Raw genomic sequence first — 16,121 nt, 5'->3', positions numbered from 1 at the left:
TCCTTTCCCCAGTGTCCCGTGCTGCTAGGAATGGCTCGTCAAAGACCGGCAGACGTGGACGTACAGACAGAAGGGTGTCTCGTGGCAGGCGAGCTGCTACCTCTCGGCCGGAGCGAGTGTGGCCAAATGGGATTATTCCGTATGTTGTCAGTGGAAACTTCACTGGTGAGCGGTGGGATACTTTGGGATAAGAGGAGAGAACAATTGGGCAGATGTTTGAAGCCTGGAGATGGCATAAGGAAGTGATAAACCAGTGATATGTGCAAGGTGATAAACGTACCAGCCAATCAGCTCTTAACTGTTAATTTACATATTGGAACTGATTGGCTGATTGCCACATATCACTGGTTTATCACTTCCTTATGCCTTCTCCCGGTTAACACATCTGCCCCAATGTTGTTTAATTGTCCAGGGGCTCAAATTGGACTTTTCTTGGGGATTCTCTCTGGAGCACAATGTAGCTGTATTATATTTTTCTACATATTTATATTTTTGTTTAATTTTGGAACACAAATCTGCTTTTATATAAAAGGTCCCCATCTTCTACATTTATCTCTTGTGTTATGGTTCTCTTTTGTATTGGTTTTACTTTATCTCCTCCTTTTTCATGACACTATTGTACCTCTACTTTCATGCCTAGTGTCCATCACTATTTTATTTACTGTACTTTTTGTCTGGTTCGTATCTGTACTCCGGCTGTCCCACCTCTGCCTTCTGACTGTGACCCTCCTTGTACTACCTTGGAGAGAGATAAAGTATCACACAATCAGCTTCTGTCATTTTACAGGCTGTGTTTGAAAACTGACAGTCTCTCCCTATACTTTATATTTCTCCAAGTTTTGATACCCCCCCCCCCCCCCCCCCCCATTCACTTATGTATATGCCCTCCTCATTATTTTTCTGTCCTTTCATTTATGATTTTCTCACCTTCTGGGGCAAATGTACTAATACCTGGAAAGTGATAAAGTACCAACTAATCAGCTCCTGTCATTTACAAACACAGCTTGTAACATGACAGTTAGGAGCTGATTGTCTGAAACTGTCTCTCGCTCTCCACTTTATCACTCTCCAAGGCTTAGTACATCTCCCCCCCTGTCTGTTTCCTGATATCTGCCTGCCTCACATATCACAGGCAGTCAGAAAGCCATATTCCGGCAAGCAATGCGTCATTGGGAAAAGCACACGTGCGTCACCTTCCTGGAGAGGACAGACGAGGACAGCTACATAGTGTTCACTTACCGACCTTGCGGGTAATGTCCCAATACACTTCAGTAGCTGAGCTTGTCTGTGATGAGGCTCTAGAATTTGAGCTATTCCATATATTTATTTTTTATCTTCTATCCAGATGCTGCTCCTATGTGGGAAGACGTGGAGGAGGCCCTCAAGCTATCTCCATTGGAAAGAACTGTGACAAATTTGGGATTGTTGTTCATGAGCTGGGTCATGTCATAGGATTCTGGCATGAGCACACCAGGCCAGATCGGGACGACCACGTGTCTATCATTCGGGAAAACATTCAGCCGGGTACTTGAGAAGGGGAGAAGATCCAACCGGGTTCTTGGTGGGCTGGGGCTGCAGGAACTACATATTGTGATATCGGCAAGAAGGGAATGTAGATTTCCCATGAATAACCATTAATTTGAATTATAAGGGGAGTGAGTAAAAGAAAAGACTTAGAATATGGACATAGAGTAATTTCAAAGCAAGACTCCTCAGGGGTGGTGCCAATAATTTCCTTGTTTCTGATTAGCAATTGGGAATTAGGATCCAGGCTGCGGTTCTATCTGATTGACTGTTATTTCCTCAGGACAGGAGTATAACTTCCTGAAAATGGAGCCAGAAGAGGTGGAGTCTTTAGGAGAGATCTATGACTTTGACAGCATCATGCACTATGCTCGAAATACTTTCTCCAGGTGAGGATTGTATCAGAGAATATACTTCTGTGTGTGGTGGAGGGGAGGGGGGGAGTGGGGCGATGACTGCCTGTATAACACTATCGTGTGTTGCAAGAAGATATTCAGAAATTTGGCCAACAAGCAACAAGGAGTTTTACCTAGCTTATTTTTTTGCTTGCTTACAATCTGAGCTATTTTGCCTGATATGTTCCATATTACAGAACTGCAGAAAATGTTATTTGTTGTGCAGATGATTGTCCTATAAAATACAGTTTTTGGTTATTACCTTTTTACAATTATTAGTAAAACTGGGTAAATGTAATCTTAATCCAGTATACAGACAATGATAAAACTTGGTGTAATGTAAGTCAGGAACAACACTGCCTGTTCATATTATAAAGGCATGGCTGAAATGCACAGAAAGAAGATAGTCTGAAAAGCTGTGTACTTGGGTATCTTTTTTGAAGGACACGTACAAAGCAAAAAATGAGTCCTCTGAACTTGGTGCCGTGGATTTACCATTTCATATGTTGGTGAGCCTGTTATTGGCTGAGATGTCTGACTAATATTCCCCTCATTATTGGGTTTGTTACAGAGGGATTTTCCTAGACACAATCCTACCACAATATGAAGTCAATGGAGTGAAGCCATCTATAGGACAGAGAACCCGACTCAGTGCTGGAGATATTGCACAAGCTAGAAAGCTGTATCATTGTACAGGTACTGTATGTTCTAGGCTGTCAGTGTACTGCAGTGGTATTTGTACTAATCTGTATTGTAACACAGGCAGCGGTATACACACCTGGCTGTGTCAGTGTTATATGTTCTAGGCTGTGTCAGTGTACAGGCAGTGGTATACACACCTGGCTGTGTCAGTGTTATATGTTCTAGGCTGTGTCAGTGTACAGGCAGTGGTATACACACCTGGCTGTGTCAGTGTTATATGTTCTAGGCTGTGTCAGTGTACAGGCAGTGGTATACACACCTGGCTGTGTCAGTGTTATATGTTCTAGGCTGTGTCAGTGTACAGGCAGTGGTATACACACCTGGCTGTGTCAGTGTTATATGTTCTAGGCTGTGTCAGTGTACAGGCAGTGGTATACACACCTGGCTGTGTCAGTGTTATATGTTCTAGGCTGTGTCAGTGTACAGGCAGTGGTATACACACCTGGCTGTGTCAGTGTTATATGTTCTAGGCTGTGTCAGTGTACAGGCAGTGGTATACACACCTGCCTGTGTCAGTGTTATATGTTCTAGGCTGTGTCAGTGTACAGGCAGTGATATACACACCTGCCTGTGTCGGTGTTATATGTTTTAGACTGTGTCAGTGTACAGGTGGTGGTGTACACACATAGCTGTGTCAGTGTTACGGGTTCTAGACTGTCAGTGTACAAGCAGTGGTGTACAAACCTGGCTGTGTCAGTGTTATACTTTTCTAGGCTGTGACAGTGTACAGGCGGTGGTATATGTAATAATCTGTATAAGTGTATATGCAGTGTTATATGTATCTCTCTGTCAGGTACAGGCAGTGTTACACATCCTAGGCATATGTTATATACATGCTAGTCTGTGTCAGTGTACAGGCTGTGTTATACCTACTTAGCTGTGTCAGGATATATGTAATATTATGTATTAGGCGGTGTTGGTGTACAGTAAATATTATATGTACATACTATCCGTGTACGGTTAATATTGTTATGTCATGTCTGTTATGTACTAGGTTATGTCAGTGTACATTTAATATGACATATACTAGGCCGTATCAGTGTACATGTAATATGACAATGTACTAGGCTGTATATGTAATATGACCTGTACTAGGCTGTGTACATAACCCAGAGTCCTTTCAGCGACACGCCTGCAACATTCCCATAACTCGCTCCTAAGATGGACCATTTCCGTCCATGCGCTAACCGAGCTGCATTACTCCATGTGCATGTCTGAAATCGCAACTGCGACGTTGTATGAACGCAATCGGGATGCCTGCCTTAGACCTATGCACGGTGTGTGCAGCTCAGCATCAGGGCTGTTTGTTATAGAAGCCCTCTGACACCTGCCCATAGCAATCAGATTCTAGTCGTCATTTTCTAGGATGTACTTGATACATAATAGCTCGAATCTGATTGGCTGCTCCACTTTTCCTGTTTAGAACATCAGTGAATCTGATCCTAAAACTTTTTTTTAATCATTTTAAAGTTAAATGGACCGTCATTAATTAGCCCATGTAACACTGATGTAGAAAGCGTGCGTGCCATGCGGAATCATACAGCGCTGTGTGGCGGCATTAGATAATGTATAGCGCCCGGCTGGTCACCAGGCATAATCACATCCTTCAGTCTGTCTGATCTTATACATTAGTGTTGTCAGCATTCAGCCCATCTCTTTCTGACTGCACCCATACAATGCTCCTGCTGTTCATATATTAGCATATGCTTGTTCTTGGCTTTATCTTTACTCCTTCTAAATACTTCTCTTTTTCTTCTCACGCCTATCAGTCTTGCCCTGTACAAGTTCCCATTATTTCTCCCTCTGAGTGGAAGTTTTCCCTATTTCCCTGACAACCGGAGGAAGTATTTTGTTTGCGGTGGTCAGAAGTGTCAGTGCAGTGTTACTCCAAGAGCGGAGGGATTTAACCACTTCGCGTCCTGGAGAAATGAAGAGCCTTGCTCTATAAATCCCTGCCATATAGTACCAGCAGTGGCAAACACAGGATTTCTAGAGGGGCTTTTCCAAATGCACTCCACAATCTCCCACTCTGTGGAACATGGAATATAGGCCCTCATTCCGAGTCGTTCGCTCGGTATTTTTCATCGCATCGCAGTGAAATTCCGCTTAGTGCGCATGCGCAATATTCGCACTACGACTGCGCCAAGTATCTTTGCTATGAAGATAGTATTTTTACTCACGGCTTTTTCATCGCTCCGGCGATCGTAATGTGATTGACAGGAAATGGGTGTTACTGGGCGGAAACATGGCGTTTTATGGGCGTGTGGCTGAAAACGCTACCGTTTCCGGGAAAAACGCAGGAGTGGCCGGAGAAACGGGGGAGTGGTTGGGCGAACGCTGGGTGTGTTTGTGACGTCAAACCAGGAACGACAAGCACTGAACTGATCGCACAGGCAGAGTAAGTGTGGAGCTACTCTAAAACTGCTAAGTAGTTTGTGATCGCAATATTGCGAATACATCGGTCGCAATTTTAAGATGCTAAGATACACTCCCAGTAGGCGGCGGCTTAGCGTGTGTAACTCTGCTAAATTCGCCTTGCGACCGATCAACTCGGAATGAGGGCCATAGTATTCATATTTAACACTATAGATGGTCTATAGCACAGGCTGTATCAAACATACTTAAATAATATAAATAAGTGGCTAGGAAAAGGTTAAACATACTATATCAAATAAATACTTAAACATTATAGAACCAGTAGTGCACTTTCTTAGCACACATTCTCCCACCTCCATGGTAAGACTCCTGTCTCCTCTTCCTGGTAGCTACTCTCTGGTCGATTGCCATTTATGCTCAATTAGTGCAAAGTTATTCCCTACAGTTCTATAATATCCTATCTTTCAATAAGGTTGGTTTGGAAGAGAGGACACAGAGGATTTGCGTTCACTGAATACCCACTTGGGAGGTATACTAACCCTACAGCTCATACATACATTATGTGTCTATAGCCTCCAGTGGGTATTGCAGATTCTGGTGTAACCTCAAAACATCTGTGTGACATCTGGATGTCACATGACAATGAAATCATCACGAGTGGAGGAAAACCACAGAACGTTTGACGGGGGTGATAGGGGGAGAGCTGTACCACAGGGAACATGTAATAACACGGCCAGTGTCTCCGCCGGCCACCTTGTCTGCCCTGTCTATATGCAGGAAAGACCTGGGATCTTATGTCTGATTTTTTTTATTTTGACATCCATCTGCTCCTAATTATTGCCCTAATTAAATGTGAAGTTAGTATTAAATAAAGTATTGTCTTATCGGTCTGGTGGTGATTTGATAGGCCACTATTGGAACAAATGCCTTATCTCCTTAGGAGAAGTGAAGTTAAATAAAGCAACTTATTCATGTGATTAGTGGATATGCTGACCACTGTGCATGAGACTACATACAGCTCTGTCCCATACATTCCTCCGGGATGCGGTCAACGACCGCCACAATCCCGACATATTCTCCCTCCGTGGATGTCCACGACACCCATAGAGGGAGAATATAATAGTGTGCCGAGCGTAGCGAGGCACCGTGCCCTCAGCGTGGCGAGCGAAGCGAGCCCGCAAGGGGCTGCGTTCCGCTCGCCACCCCTGTCGGGATTCCGGCGTCGGTATTTCGACCGCCGGGATCTCGTCCAGCGGGATTACATACTGATCCCATTCCTCCTGTCAGGACAGTTTATTATTGGCCCAATACAAAGTGCTTCCGATGCCAATTTATTCCGTCACTGCTAGGACTCTACTCAGGGTTGATATTGGGCTTCTGTGATCTGATCACTTCCAAACAACTGATGGTAACAGTGCACCCATGCTATAACAGGGTCTAATCTCCTTGACCATCACTGCTCTATCCTCTTTATGGTGTTTTACCACATCTTCCTTTTCCTCATCTCCTCAACCCTGACCCATGTGCCCTTGTCATTTTTCACCATTCTCCTGCTCTGTCCCAAACTCGAACCCACATTCAGCTCTGTAAACATCACCCTTTTATTAAACCTGCATTGACTGTGTAGCGGCGGTGTTATGTTTCCCCACCATGTTACTGATTGCTCTATGTTCTGTCTTTCCTCAGCCTGTGGGGAGACTTTGCAGGAAAGTCAAGGGAACTTCTCGTCTCCAGGTTACCCGAATGGCTACTCTGCATATGTGCACTGTGTGTGGAGACTGTCCGTCACGCCCGGGGAGAAGGTATCTATGCATCACGGGTTTTATGCTTGTGCTGGTGTATAGGTCTGTTATGTGTTTCCATCGCAGACACTAGACTTGACGTTTAAGAAAAAAAATGTCTGTCGCTTTAAAGCTCCACTACCGCTTAGAGATTTTTGAGATTAATTTGATTTAGGATAATGCAAAACAAAAGAGAAAAAATGTACAAATCGTGTTGCAGTGTAAAGGCCCCCATACACTACAGCGATATGTCTGAGGCGATTTCCCTTGAACTCTCCCGGGAGCTTCCCGGGAGTGGTTCCATACGATTCTCATATGGGGCGGGATGTACTAAGCGGAAAATGCGATAAACTCCCTGTTTACCGCATTTTCCTGATGTACTAACCCCCGGCCGGCAGGACAGCGCCGCTACGTCCATAGAAGCCTATGGGCTTCTCTCCGCGGCGCTGTGTGAGAGATCCGATCGGATCCCTCCCAGCATGCCCTGCGGCCGCCCCCGTCACCCCGCGCATGCGCAGACTGACTTCTGGGGCCGAATCCCGGAAGTCGGGCTGCCGCTGCGCATCGCGGAGGACTGCTCTTATCGGAAGAGCTGTCCTCCGCACTGATCGCATATGTTAGTACATATGCGATCAGCATCGTGGCGCAGGGAGGCGATGGGCGGCGATGTACATTAGTACATCCCGCCCATGATTTGGTACATTTGCATGCAATATATCTTATGCGATCCCAGCCATGCCTGCGGGAACAGACATATCACAAGTGCAGCACTAACGATCTAGGGGAGCCGATCCGACCCTCACGGGAACGCGGATCGGATCGGAAACACATCCAAAATGCCCGATTTCACCCGATCTATCGTCCCGAAATTGGATGAAATCGGGCATTATCGTTCTAATGTATGGGGCCCTTTAGTGGTGCAAATGCACCAAATACTGGACAGCTTTCTTTTTTACACTGCAATTTAGAGTTAAACTAGGACATGCTGGTATCCAATTAGCATATAGGCAGTCTGAATACTGACACTGTAATCCCAACACTGGTGAGAAGACCCATAGACCCATCATCAGGATTCCTACATTGCTTACAATGCTGGCGGGGGAATTCCTGATTGTAAACATGTTAGGGAGAGGTTAGGCTGCTGGGAGGGGAGGTTAGGTTTAAGAATAGAGGGAGGATTAGGGTTAGGTTTGCAGGGGGTGGTGGTGGGGGGTTTAGGTTAGGCTGTGGGGGTGGGGGGGGGGAGAGTGTTTGGGTTAGGCACTACAAGGGAGGGTTAGGATTCAGTGGGGTACGGTTAAGGTTAGGTTGTGGAGGGGGTAGAGTTAGGCTGCAGGTAGGTAGGGGTAGATAGGGAGTGTTAGCATACGTAGGTATGGTGTTGGTCATAAATCTACCCAGAAGTATGAAATCTCTCCTCGCAGTGCAACATGGTATTGCCAGGGTCCATATTTTGCTTTCTACTTTCTGTGGGAATCGACAAGTCAGTAAGTGTGGTACAGTAGTATGGTTTTACATTCGCTCACATTTAACAGAAATGATTGGTGTGCTCAGTGCTTGCTGTATGCAGATTATACTCAGTGCTTTATATAGCACGTTCTGTTTATCCTCTGTTCTAGATAATGCTGAATTTTACCTCTTTGGATGTGTACCGTAGCCGGCTCTGCTGGTACGACTACATCGAGGTCAGAGATGGACACTGGAAGAAAGCCCCACTCATCGGTATTGTCCTGCAGCTTATTATAGCTGCCATTAGTCCTCAGCATCTGCAATAAATTCAGTAGGGCTGTATGATCTCTAATGGTTACCGTACTTCACTGCTGTTTTCTCAGGCCGTTACTGTGGCGACAAGATCCCAGAGCCAATTATATCCAGCGATAGTAGATTGTGGATTGAATTTCGGAGCAGCAGCAACTACGTGGGGAAGGGCTTTCATGCTGTGTATGAAGGTATGGTGATAGGAGGAGACCAGGGCCTATTCCATCCATAAAGCTTGCAGGCTCTAATAACCCAGCATAGATTGGGATCATATGTGCCAGGAATCCCCAACAAGACCAAAATCTGAATTATGATTTGAAGGGTTAAACAATTTTTTATGGGAATGCTGCCCATCAACTCATTAGGGGCTACTGACACCACTGAGGTATGAGGCACAACATAAGTAGGCCCTGCAGAATTGATAGGCTGCAGATTCTTGATTATTTTTCCAGCTGGCAAAATGGCTGCCTACATAGACCACTGATGGGCAACAGGTGGCCCTCCCAGCCTGCACCTACGACCCCCAGCACCTTTCTGTGATTTTGTTTGTTACAGCTTGTAACACTTTATTAATATGCCCATTACTGTGGGCACGATAGGTGTCTCTGGTGAAATGTATTCCCATCACTGGTGTAGATGTTGGGTACACTAAAGTGTACATTATCAGGAGTTTGAACTCTAATAACATTTCAAATTAAAAATCCTGAGAAGCACGTAATGCTGTACAATTCTTAAAAAGCCATCTCTGCCCTGAGACCTTCTGCCACAGGCTACCTGTGATCGTTCTTACCAACCTCGTTGTGTTATAAATACTCTGTTCTGAGATGTTTTCTATATTGACTATATTTAATTAGTTTATTTCTGATCCCACTTTATGTGTCTTCGTTCTTACTTGTAGCCCTGTGCGGGGGGGAACTGAAGAAGGATAATGGTCACATCCAGTCCCCGAACTACCCAGACGATTACAGACCCAACAAGGCCTGTGTGTGGAAGCTGCGCGTGTCTGAAGGGTTCCACATTGGAATCACATTTCAGTCTTTTGAGGTCAGAGGCCCAGGGAGCTGGTCACTGGGGGAGGAACCGTCTGTGGATAGCTGGTGGAGGAAGAGACGTGGTATTGAGGGAAAGGCTGAGAACGCAGACTGTGCAAGATGGGACTGCAGTAAACACAGTCTCTGCAGCTTACGACCAGTCATTTTTTAGCTTCAGTATTCTGGCTAGTTACAACAAATATGGTTTTGTATGCTAGGGATGGTATTATTGGTGCAATGTGGATAATTTTGGCTCTTTATTTAAAAATGTCATCCGAAAAAAGTTTTAAATCTATCGTCACTCTCCTCCCCCCAAAAAAATACAATGTTTAAGCAGCAGAAGAATTTATAATTTTAGTGCTGCCAACATACCAGGGAGCACTGATTGCTGGAGTCATCCAGTTGGTGCTTTCAACACGATAATCCCTGATGTTGGAAGTCCTGGAATTAAAAAATGCTCCTGCCAGGTGGGTGTGCCTTGAACTGCGAACATGTGTCGTTCTGATAGTTGGGGTAGGAGATTGTACAGGTCACTTTATTCACACTGAAGCTTGCAACTTTCCATTCCACAGATTGAGCGCCATGACAGCTGTGCGTATGACTATCTAGAGATTCGGGATGGCAACACCGAAACAAGCCCCCTGATTGGCCGCTTCTGTGGCTATGACAAACCAGATGACCTCAAGAGCTCCAGCAACCAGCTGTGGGTTAAATTTGTATCTGATGGCTCCATCAATAAAGCTGGCTTTTCCATCAACTACTTCAAAGGTCAGCAAATCTAACTCATCCGCTCCGATAAGTCTTCACTTTTTGGACATGCAGGAAATCGTACCTATGTCACCCCTTCAGCATCCACTAGGAAAACATGTCTATTGTAAGGAATAATATACCCACTGATGTAAAATGTTGTGGTTATTAGAAGTCACCCAGACATCTGTTACGTGTATAACAGGACTGTGGCCTTGTGTTTCCATATGGTGGCAGAGCTCTTTAGCAACTTCTAAGATCAACAATGATTTCCAGTATGAAGTGTTTTAGCCCATATATAACTAATGTATGCAGTGGTTCCAAATAATTAGTCATTTAGGATTTTTTATGTATTTACTTTTGCTTTTGTCTTGATTTACATACTTTTTACTTCCATACTGTAAATTGGCGTTAGCAACTTCTCCTCACTAACTTATTTATATGGTGTCTCCCTCTCTTCCTCAGAGGTAGATGAGTGTTCCCGACCTTATAAAGGAGGCTGTGAGCAGCGCTGTGTGAACACGCTTGGCAGCTACAAGTGCGCTTGTGAGCCAGGATACGAGCTTGCCCCAGACAAGAAGTCCTGTGAAGGTGAGCCATCCGGTGACCTGTTCCCTCGCTTGCCATGGACCTCCAAATGGGTGTCGGCTTACCCAGCATTACCAGTGAGGCCTGCCTGCCACTGCACAGTGCAGTAACCGGGTCCTGTTGGCGACCTTATCAGTAGTCTGTCCTTTTGCAGCGGCCTGCGGTGGTTTCCTGACCAAACTGAATGGTTCCATCACCAGCCCAGGGTGGCCCAAGGAGTACCCACCCAACAAGAACTGCGTCTGGCAGCTGGTGGCACCCACACAGTTCCGCATCTCGCTCAAGTTTGCTCAGTTTGAGACGGAAGGAAATGATGTGAGTCTCAATCTGGTGCAGAAATGTTGTCTTCTCACATTTTGGAATTGTCCTCACCTCTCTTTCTCCTCTCCTCCACTAGCACCAGCTCGCTGCCTTCTTGCTGTATTCCTTGTCTCTTACCTCCTATATATCTTTTACTGCTTAATAAATAACAGCCCACATCTTCCTTAAAAATCCAACTGAACTCTTCCTTGCCTGAAGCACAGCAATGGCCGGCCATACAGTATGTCGCCCATTGGGGCGCTCACTTGTCAACATCACCCAGACATAGAATTACTCCATGTGCAGACACCTACACAAGGCCTCATGTTCATTACTATTGGGCCCATGTATCAACATATGATAAATGGTGCTCCAGTCAATTAGCTCCTAACTGTCATGTTGAAAAATGAGTCGGGAGCTGATTGGCTGGAGCACCATTTATCAACGAGTTTTAGTTATTTAAAACTCGTTGATAAATTTGCCCCTATATCTGTAAATATTCACTAGTTTATTATAACTATCACCCCATGACCCCATTACAATTCTCTATATTCCTGCATAAATTTGCCTTAAAATTCGACCTGAACATTTTGAAGGAAGAAATTTGATTTGGCTGAGTGGACAATATGTGCCGCTCTGTTACCGCACATTGCGTCCGCCGTCATTGCGTGTTTACCCGCTCACACCAGAGGTGTGCAGGAAAACCTGATCCATGGCAGTGTCATACCTGACATACACTGTGTGTGCGCAGCTGAACGTTGCTGCGATACTCGCCAGCTGGTTGCCAGCAATTAAATTCCCCTGAAAGCGTTTAATTTTATAAAAATCATTTGTATGTGCTTTTACTGAATATGGTAAAATTTACATTTTTGTGAAATAGATATTTGAAACTCTGGATTATTGCTACCACTGTAGCAAATTTGATAGGCATGACTAGGGGCCTAATTCAGACCTGATCGCAGCAGCAAAATCTTTCTCCAATGGGAAAAACCATGTGCAGTGCAGGTGGGGCAGATATAACATGTACAGAGAGTTAGATTTGGGTGGGTTATTTTGTTTCTGTGCAGGGTAAATACTGGCTGCTTTATTTTTACACTGCAATTTAGATTTCAGTTTGAACACACCCCACCTAAATCTAACTCTCTCTGCACATGTTACATCTGCCCTCCCGTCAGTGCACATGGTTTTGCCCATTAGAGAAAAATGTTGCTGCTGTGATCAGGTCTGAATTAGGCCCTATAAGAGGCCTCATAGCTAAAGGCCGACTTCTGATTGTGCACATTCACACATAAATAGCCAATATACTATATAGTATTGTGTTACCCATCGAAGACTGATGAGATACTGTACTAAGTGTTGCACCCAGTAACCAGTCTTACATTAAAAGGAGCCCCAGTGTGACAGCTTATGATCTATTGATTATTAGCTCACCATAGGCAAGCAATGTGTACTGGAGGAGGGAGAAACAACTGCTCCCCTCAATTTTCCAGTTTCATGGACAGTCCATGAGGAAACTATAGGAATTTTCTGTGGGCCTATGAGATGGAATTTTTCTGTCATGGCTGAAAATCATGTTAGAGAGAAAGGAAACTCTCCATTCCACCATGAGAGCCTCCCCCGAACTGCATAGCCTGCTGCTGGGAGTATCAGCCTGGCAGCCTCAGGTCTTTGTAGCTCAGTCACTGAGGAAAGAGAGAATGATGCCATTTACCGACAAGTGTCAGAGTATCTGCTTGTTAATGTAACATAATGAGGAGAACGCGTCCCAGCAAAACCTAAGCACACGCACAGGTTTTCAATGGATACAGAACAAATAAGGTCTGACTCAGTCCTCGCATAACTCCAAGGCAATATTATAGCATGATGTGTTGAAACTGTTCTCAGATAGGGGAATGGAGCCAATGTTTACTAGACCATGGGAGGTTTTAGAAACTAGTACAGGAAATGCTTTGTTAAAGTGTTTGCTAAGACTCGGAGGGTTTAACAATTGTGATATCTAATCGTATTGATATGTTAACACATTTTACGTCAAATTACTGCAGGAACACAAAAGTCTAAATGTTGGAAACTTTCTCCCAACACTACAAAGATACAATGACCTGCTCATTTTGCTCATTCTTTGACTCAGAAATTTGTTCCTCATCATAACCTTATATATTACAAGAAAATTGTATATTTTTATTGTGTGTAAAAGTGGCCTAAACTGTGCAACAAATGTGATGGAAAAGTTAGATTCAGGAAAACATGTCCTATATTTATACCATACATCTGTGTCTATGGCATCAGTGTTACTATGTATTCTCTCCTAGTATAATGACATCGCTTTACTCACACCCTATCCCTAATCACATTCTTCATATTCCAGGCAAAGCTGCATTATGCAGACCTTGCTTCTACCCTCACTGTCATAACTCATATTCTCCATTTCTTATTATCTCTGTCCCCTGCTGCCAGGTCTGTAAATATGATTACGTGGAAGTTCGGAGTGGCCTGACGGCAGATTCTAAACTTCTCGGAACATTTTGTGGCACAGAGCTCCCCCCGGTGATCACATCGCAGTACAACAATATGCGCCTAGAGTTCAAATCTGATAACACTGTCTCCAAGAAGGGGTTCCGGGCTACTTACTATTCAGGTGAGCAGTGCCTCTGCATGCTGGTGTCCTCTCCTTCTTCTGTCTGACTACTGCTGGAGGGTGGGTTGCGCTATTGGGTGCACCATGGGAAAGTCTAATGATCGTTATATCGGCATGGTGACAGCGCAGTTCTGGTAACATTCCTGCATTGCTTGGAGACTTCATCTTCCCTTCTTGATACACATTCTTGCAGAATGGTTTTGGTAACAGAGGACTTGGAATGTCTTAACCTTAAGTCAAACTACAAAAGATAGAATATTTTGCTATTTATTGGTCCTTCTGGTTAAGACAGTGCAGGTTTTGATGATATCCCTATTTAAGGTAGACTGGTAGCAGCTGCTCTATAAACCCCTATGCACACATATATTGTATAATGCAACTATATGTGTCGCCTAGGCCCCAGGGCCGGTATATTATGATGTGGCTTCCACGTCTGCATGGAATGCATACATACTATTTGCCAGCAAGCGGGATGCCGGCTGTCAAGCTCCTGACAGCGTCATCCCACCCGCCAGAATGCTGCCAGCGGGGCGAGCGCTAAGAGTACCCTTGTGGGCTCTCTGTGCTCGCCACGCTGCAGGCCTGGTGGCTCGATGCGTTCGCCACAGGTTCTATTCTCACTCTATGAATGTCGTAGACACCCACAAGTGGGACTAGCCCCTGTGCGCCGGGATTCTGTCCGTCAGCATTGTCGGCTGTCAGGATTCCGGTGTCTGTATCCTGACCGCCGGGATCCAGACAGCCGGCAAATTGATTGCATCCTAGATACCCTATCCCTTCCCCTGCCCCCACATGGTCCTTTTTAACGTTGTACAATGATCAGGTGCCACACATGTTTGCTAGAAATGGCTGTGGCTCTCCTTGAACATCGGCTCTGTTTTTATATCTGCATTAAATTATGAGATCATTTATTTATTTATTTTTACCCAAATTATATTGCTCTTAATAATAAGCCACCAATGACCTAGGCATAAATGGTTGGTAGTCCTGACATTCATTGTTATTACAGCAGTTGTTGTTGTTGTTGTTACATTCTGTTATGTCACCCTCTGCGGCACGTTACTGCCCCTTTTTCAAGTTCTGATCCCAGTCACAAATGAGTATTGCTGTAGACAGGAGCGAGTGTAAAGGAACACTGATTTTATCTCTGTTAAGATCAAGAAGGGATGCAATGAAAACATGCACTGTTGCAGGTCCAGATTTTCAGGATATTGATCTATATAGGAGGGAAGCTATTCCGGCATGCTGGCAGAAGGGAGGTGTAACAGCGGCTCCAACACATTCATTTCTGCTGTATTCTGTACATCGCCCTAGAGATAAGCAAATCAATTGCTAACACTGTGGCTGGATGTTTTTAATGCTCTGATTTATTTAGAGATTAAGTATAAAATATACACTTCGGGTGTAACTCACAATTTTCTGTTCAATTCCAAATCAGCCTGAATTAGTGTGGATTTGCTGGACTCTAGTGGTCACCGTCTTCTTGTTGTCCCCCAGAGGCAGATGACATGAATATGGGGCTACAATAAGGTTGTGAGCTGAATACATCCCCATCTAACCTAAATCTGCCCCGTGGGTGCTTGTTTGGGTTATAGGGACCACAAGGGACTAGATTGGGTCAACCATAATAAACCCATGATTTGGGATTATGCATCCTGATAGACGTCGTATTGATGTGTTGTGGTGAAGAAATTTGTTTTAATCTTGGGGTATGGCTGAGCCCTTCCCTTGTATGGTTGCATGCAGTGCTTGGCATCTAAACTGCATGCCGCCCTCTCCCTGCACGCTATGTCCCCAGCTTCTGGCTCCCAGCTCTGCATCGTGGATCAAAACAAGGAAACGGTTCCACTCCCCTCCCCTGTTCCCTGCTCACTCCTTTCATTGTCTGTCCCCATCCCTCTCCTGCTCTGTCGTGTCTATCGTTTCCTCCCTCTCTTCTAAATTTTCACTTCATGTTCCCCCTTCCCTCTCTCCTATCTTCTCTGCTTTTCACCCTTCTTCCTCTTCCCGTTTTTATACTATGTGTTATTGGCCTGTGCGTGTTTCCCACCATTCATTTCCACCATTCCTTCCACCTTGTTTCCTATCAATGTACATTCCCCATCCCAACTCACCTCTTCATTCCTTTACTGTTCTCTCCACTCCTCCACCTGCTTCTTCTCTTCTCTTCTCCTTCTGCTCTCCCTCTCCCCACCCTCTCTCATTACAGAGATGAAGAACAAACCGAAGTTAATACAACTGCAAAAAATGAACCAGCAGCCGCAGCAGGCTTTCCATCGGAACC

The 16,121-nt window shown here is 44.8% G+C and overlaps 1 protein-coding gene across 1 annotated transcript in view; it reads left to right on the top strand.

The window, feature by feature from the left end:
• BMP1 (bone morphogenetic protein 1) overlaps positions 1-16,121 on the top strand; it is a 73,199-nt gene that overhangs the window by 38,947 nt on the left and 18,131 nt on the right. Inside the window, exons 3-15 of the mRNA XM_063931813.1 lie at positions 13-165; positions 1,133-1,250; positions 1,346-1,524; positions 1,808-1,913; positions 2,491-2,615; positions 6,684-6,799; positions 8,398-8,500; positions 8,611-8,727; positions 9,435-9,580; positions 10,140-10,335; positions 10,780-10,905; positions 11,057-11,217; positions 13,657-13,837. Of these exons, the coding sequence (XP_063787883.1) occupies positions 13-165; positions 1,133-1,250; positions 1,346-1,524; positions 1,808-1,913; positions 2,491-2,615; positions 6,684-6,799; positions 8,398-8,500; positions 8,611-8,727; positions 9,435-9,580; positions 10,140-10,335; positions 10,780-10,905; positions 11,057-11,217; positions 13,657-13,837 (1,827 nt within the window). The remainder of the gene's footprint in view (positions 1-12; positions 166-1,132; positions 1,251-1,345; positions 1,525-1,807; positions 1,914-2,490; positions 2,616-6,683; positions 6,800-8,397; positions 8,501-8,610; positions 8,728-9,434; positions 9,581-10,139; positions 10,336-10,779; positions 10,906-11,056; positions 11,218-13,656; positions 13,838-16,121) is intronic.

This window comes from Pseudophryne corroboree, chromosome 6 (genome assembly GCF_028390025.1).
Source record: "Pseudophryne corroboree isolate aPseCor3 chromosome 6, aPseCor3.hap2, whole genome shotgun sequence".
Taxonomy (NCBI): domain Eukaryota; kingdom Metazoa; phylum Chordata; class Amphibia; order Anura; family Myobatrachidae; genus Pseudophryne; species Pseudophryne corroboree.
This window is presented reverse-complemented; position numbering and strand designations above follow the sequence as displayed.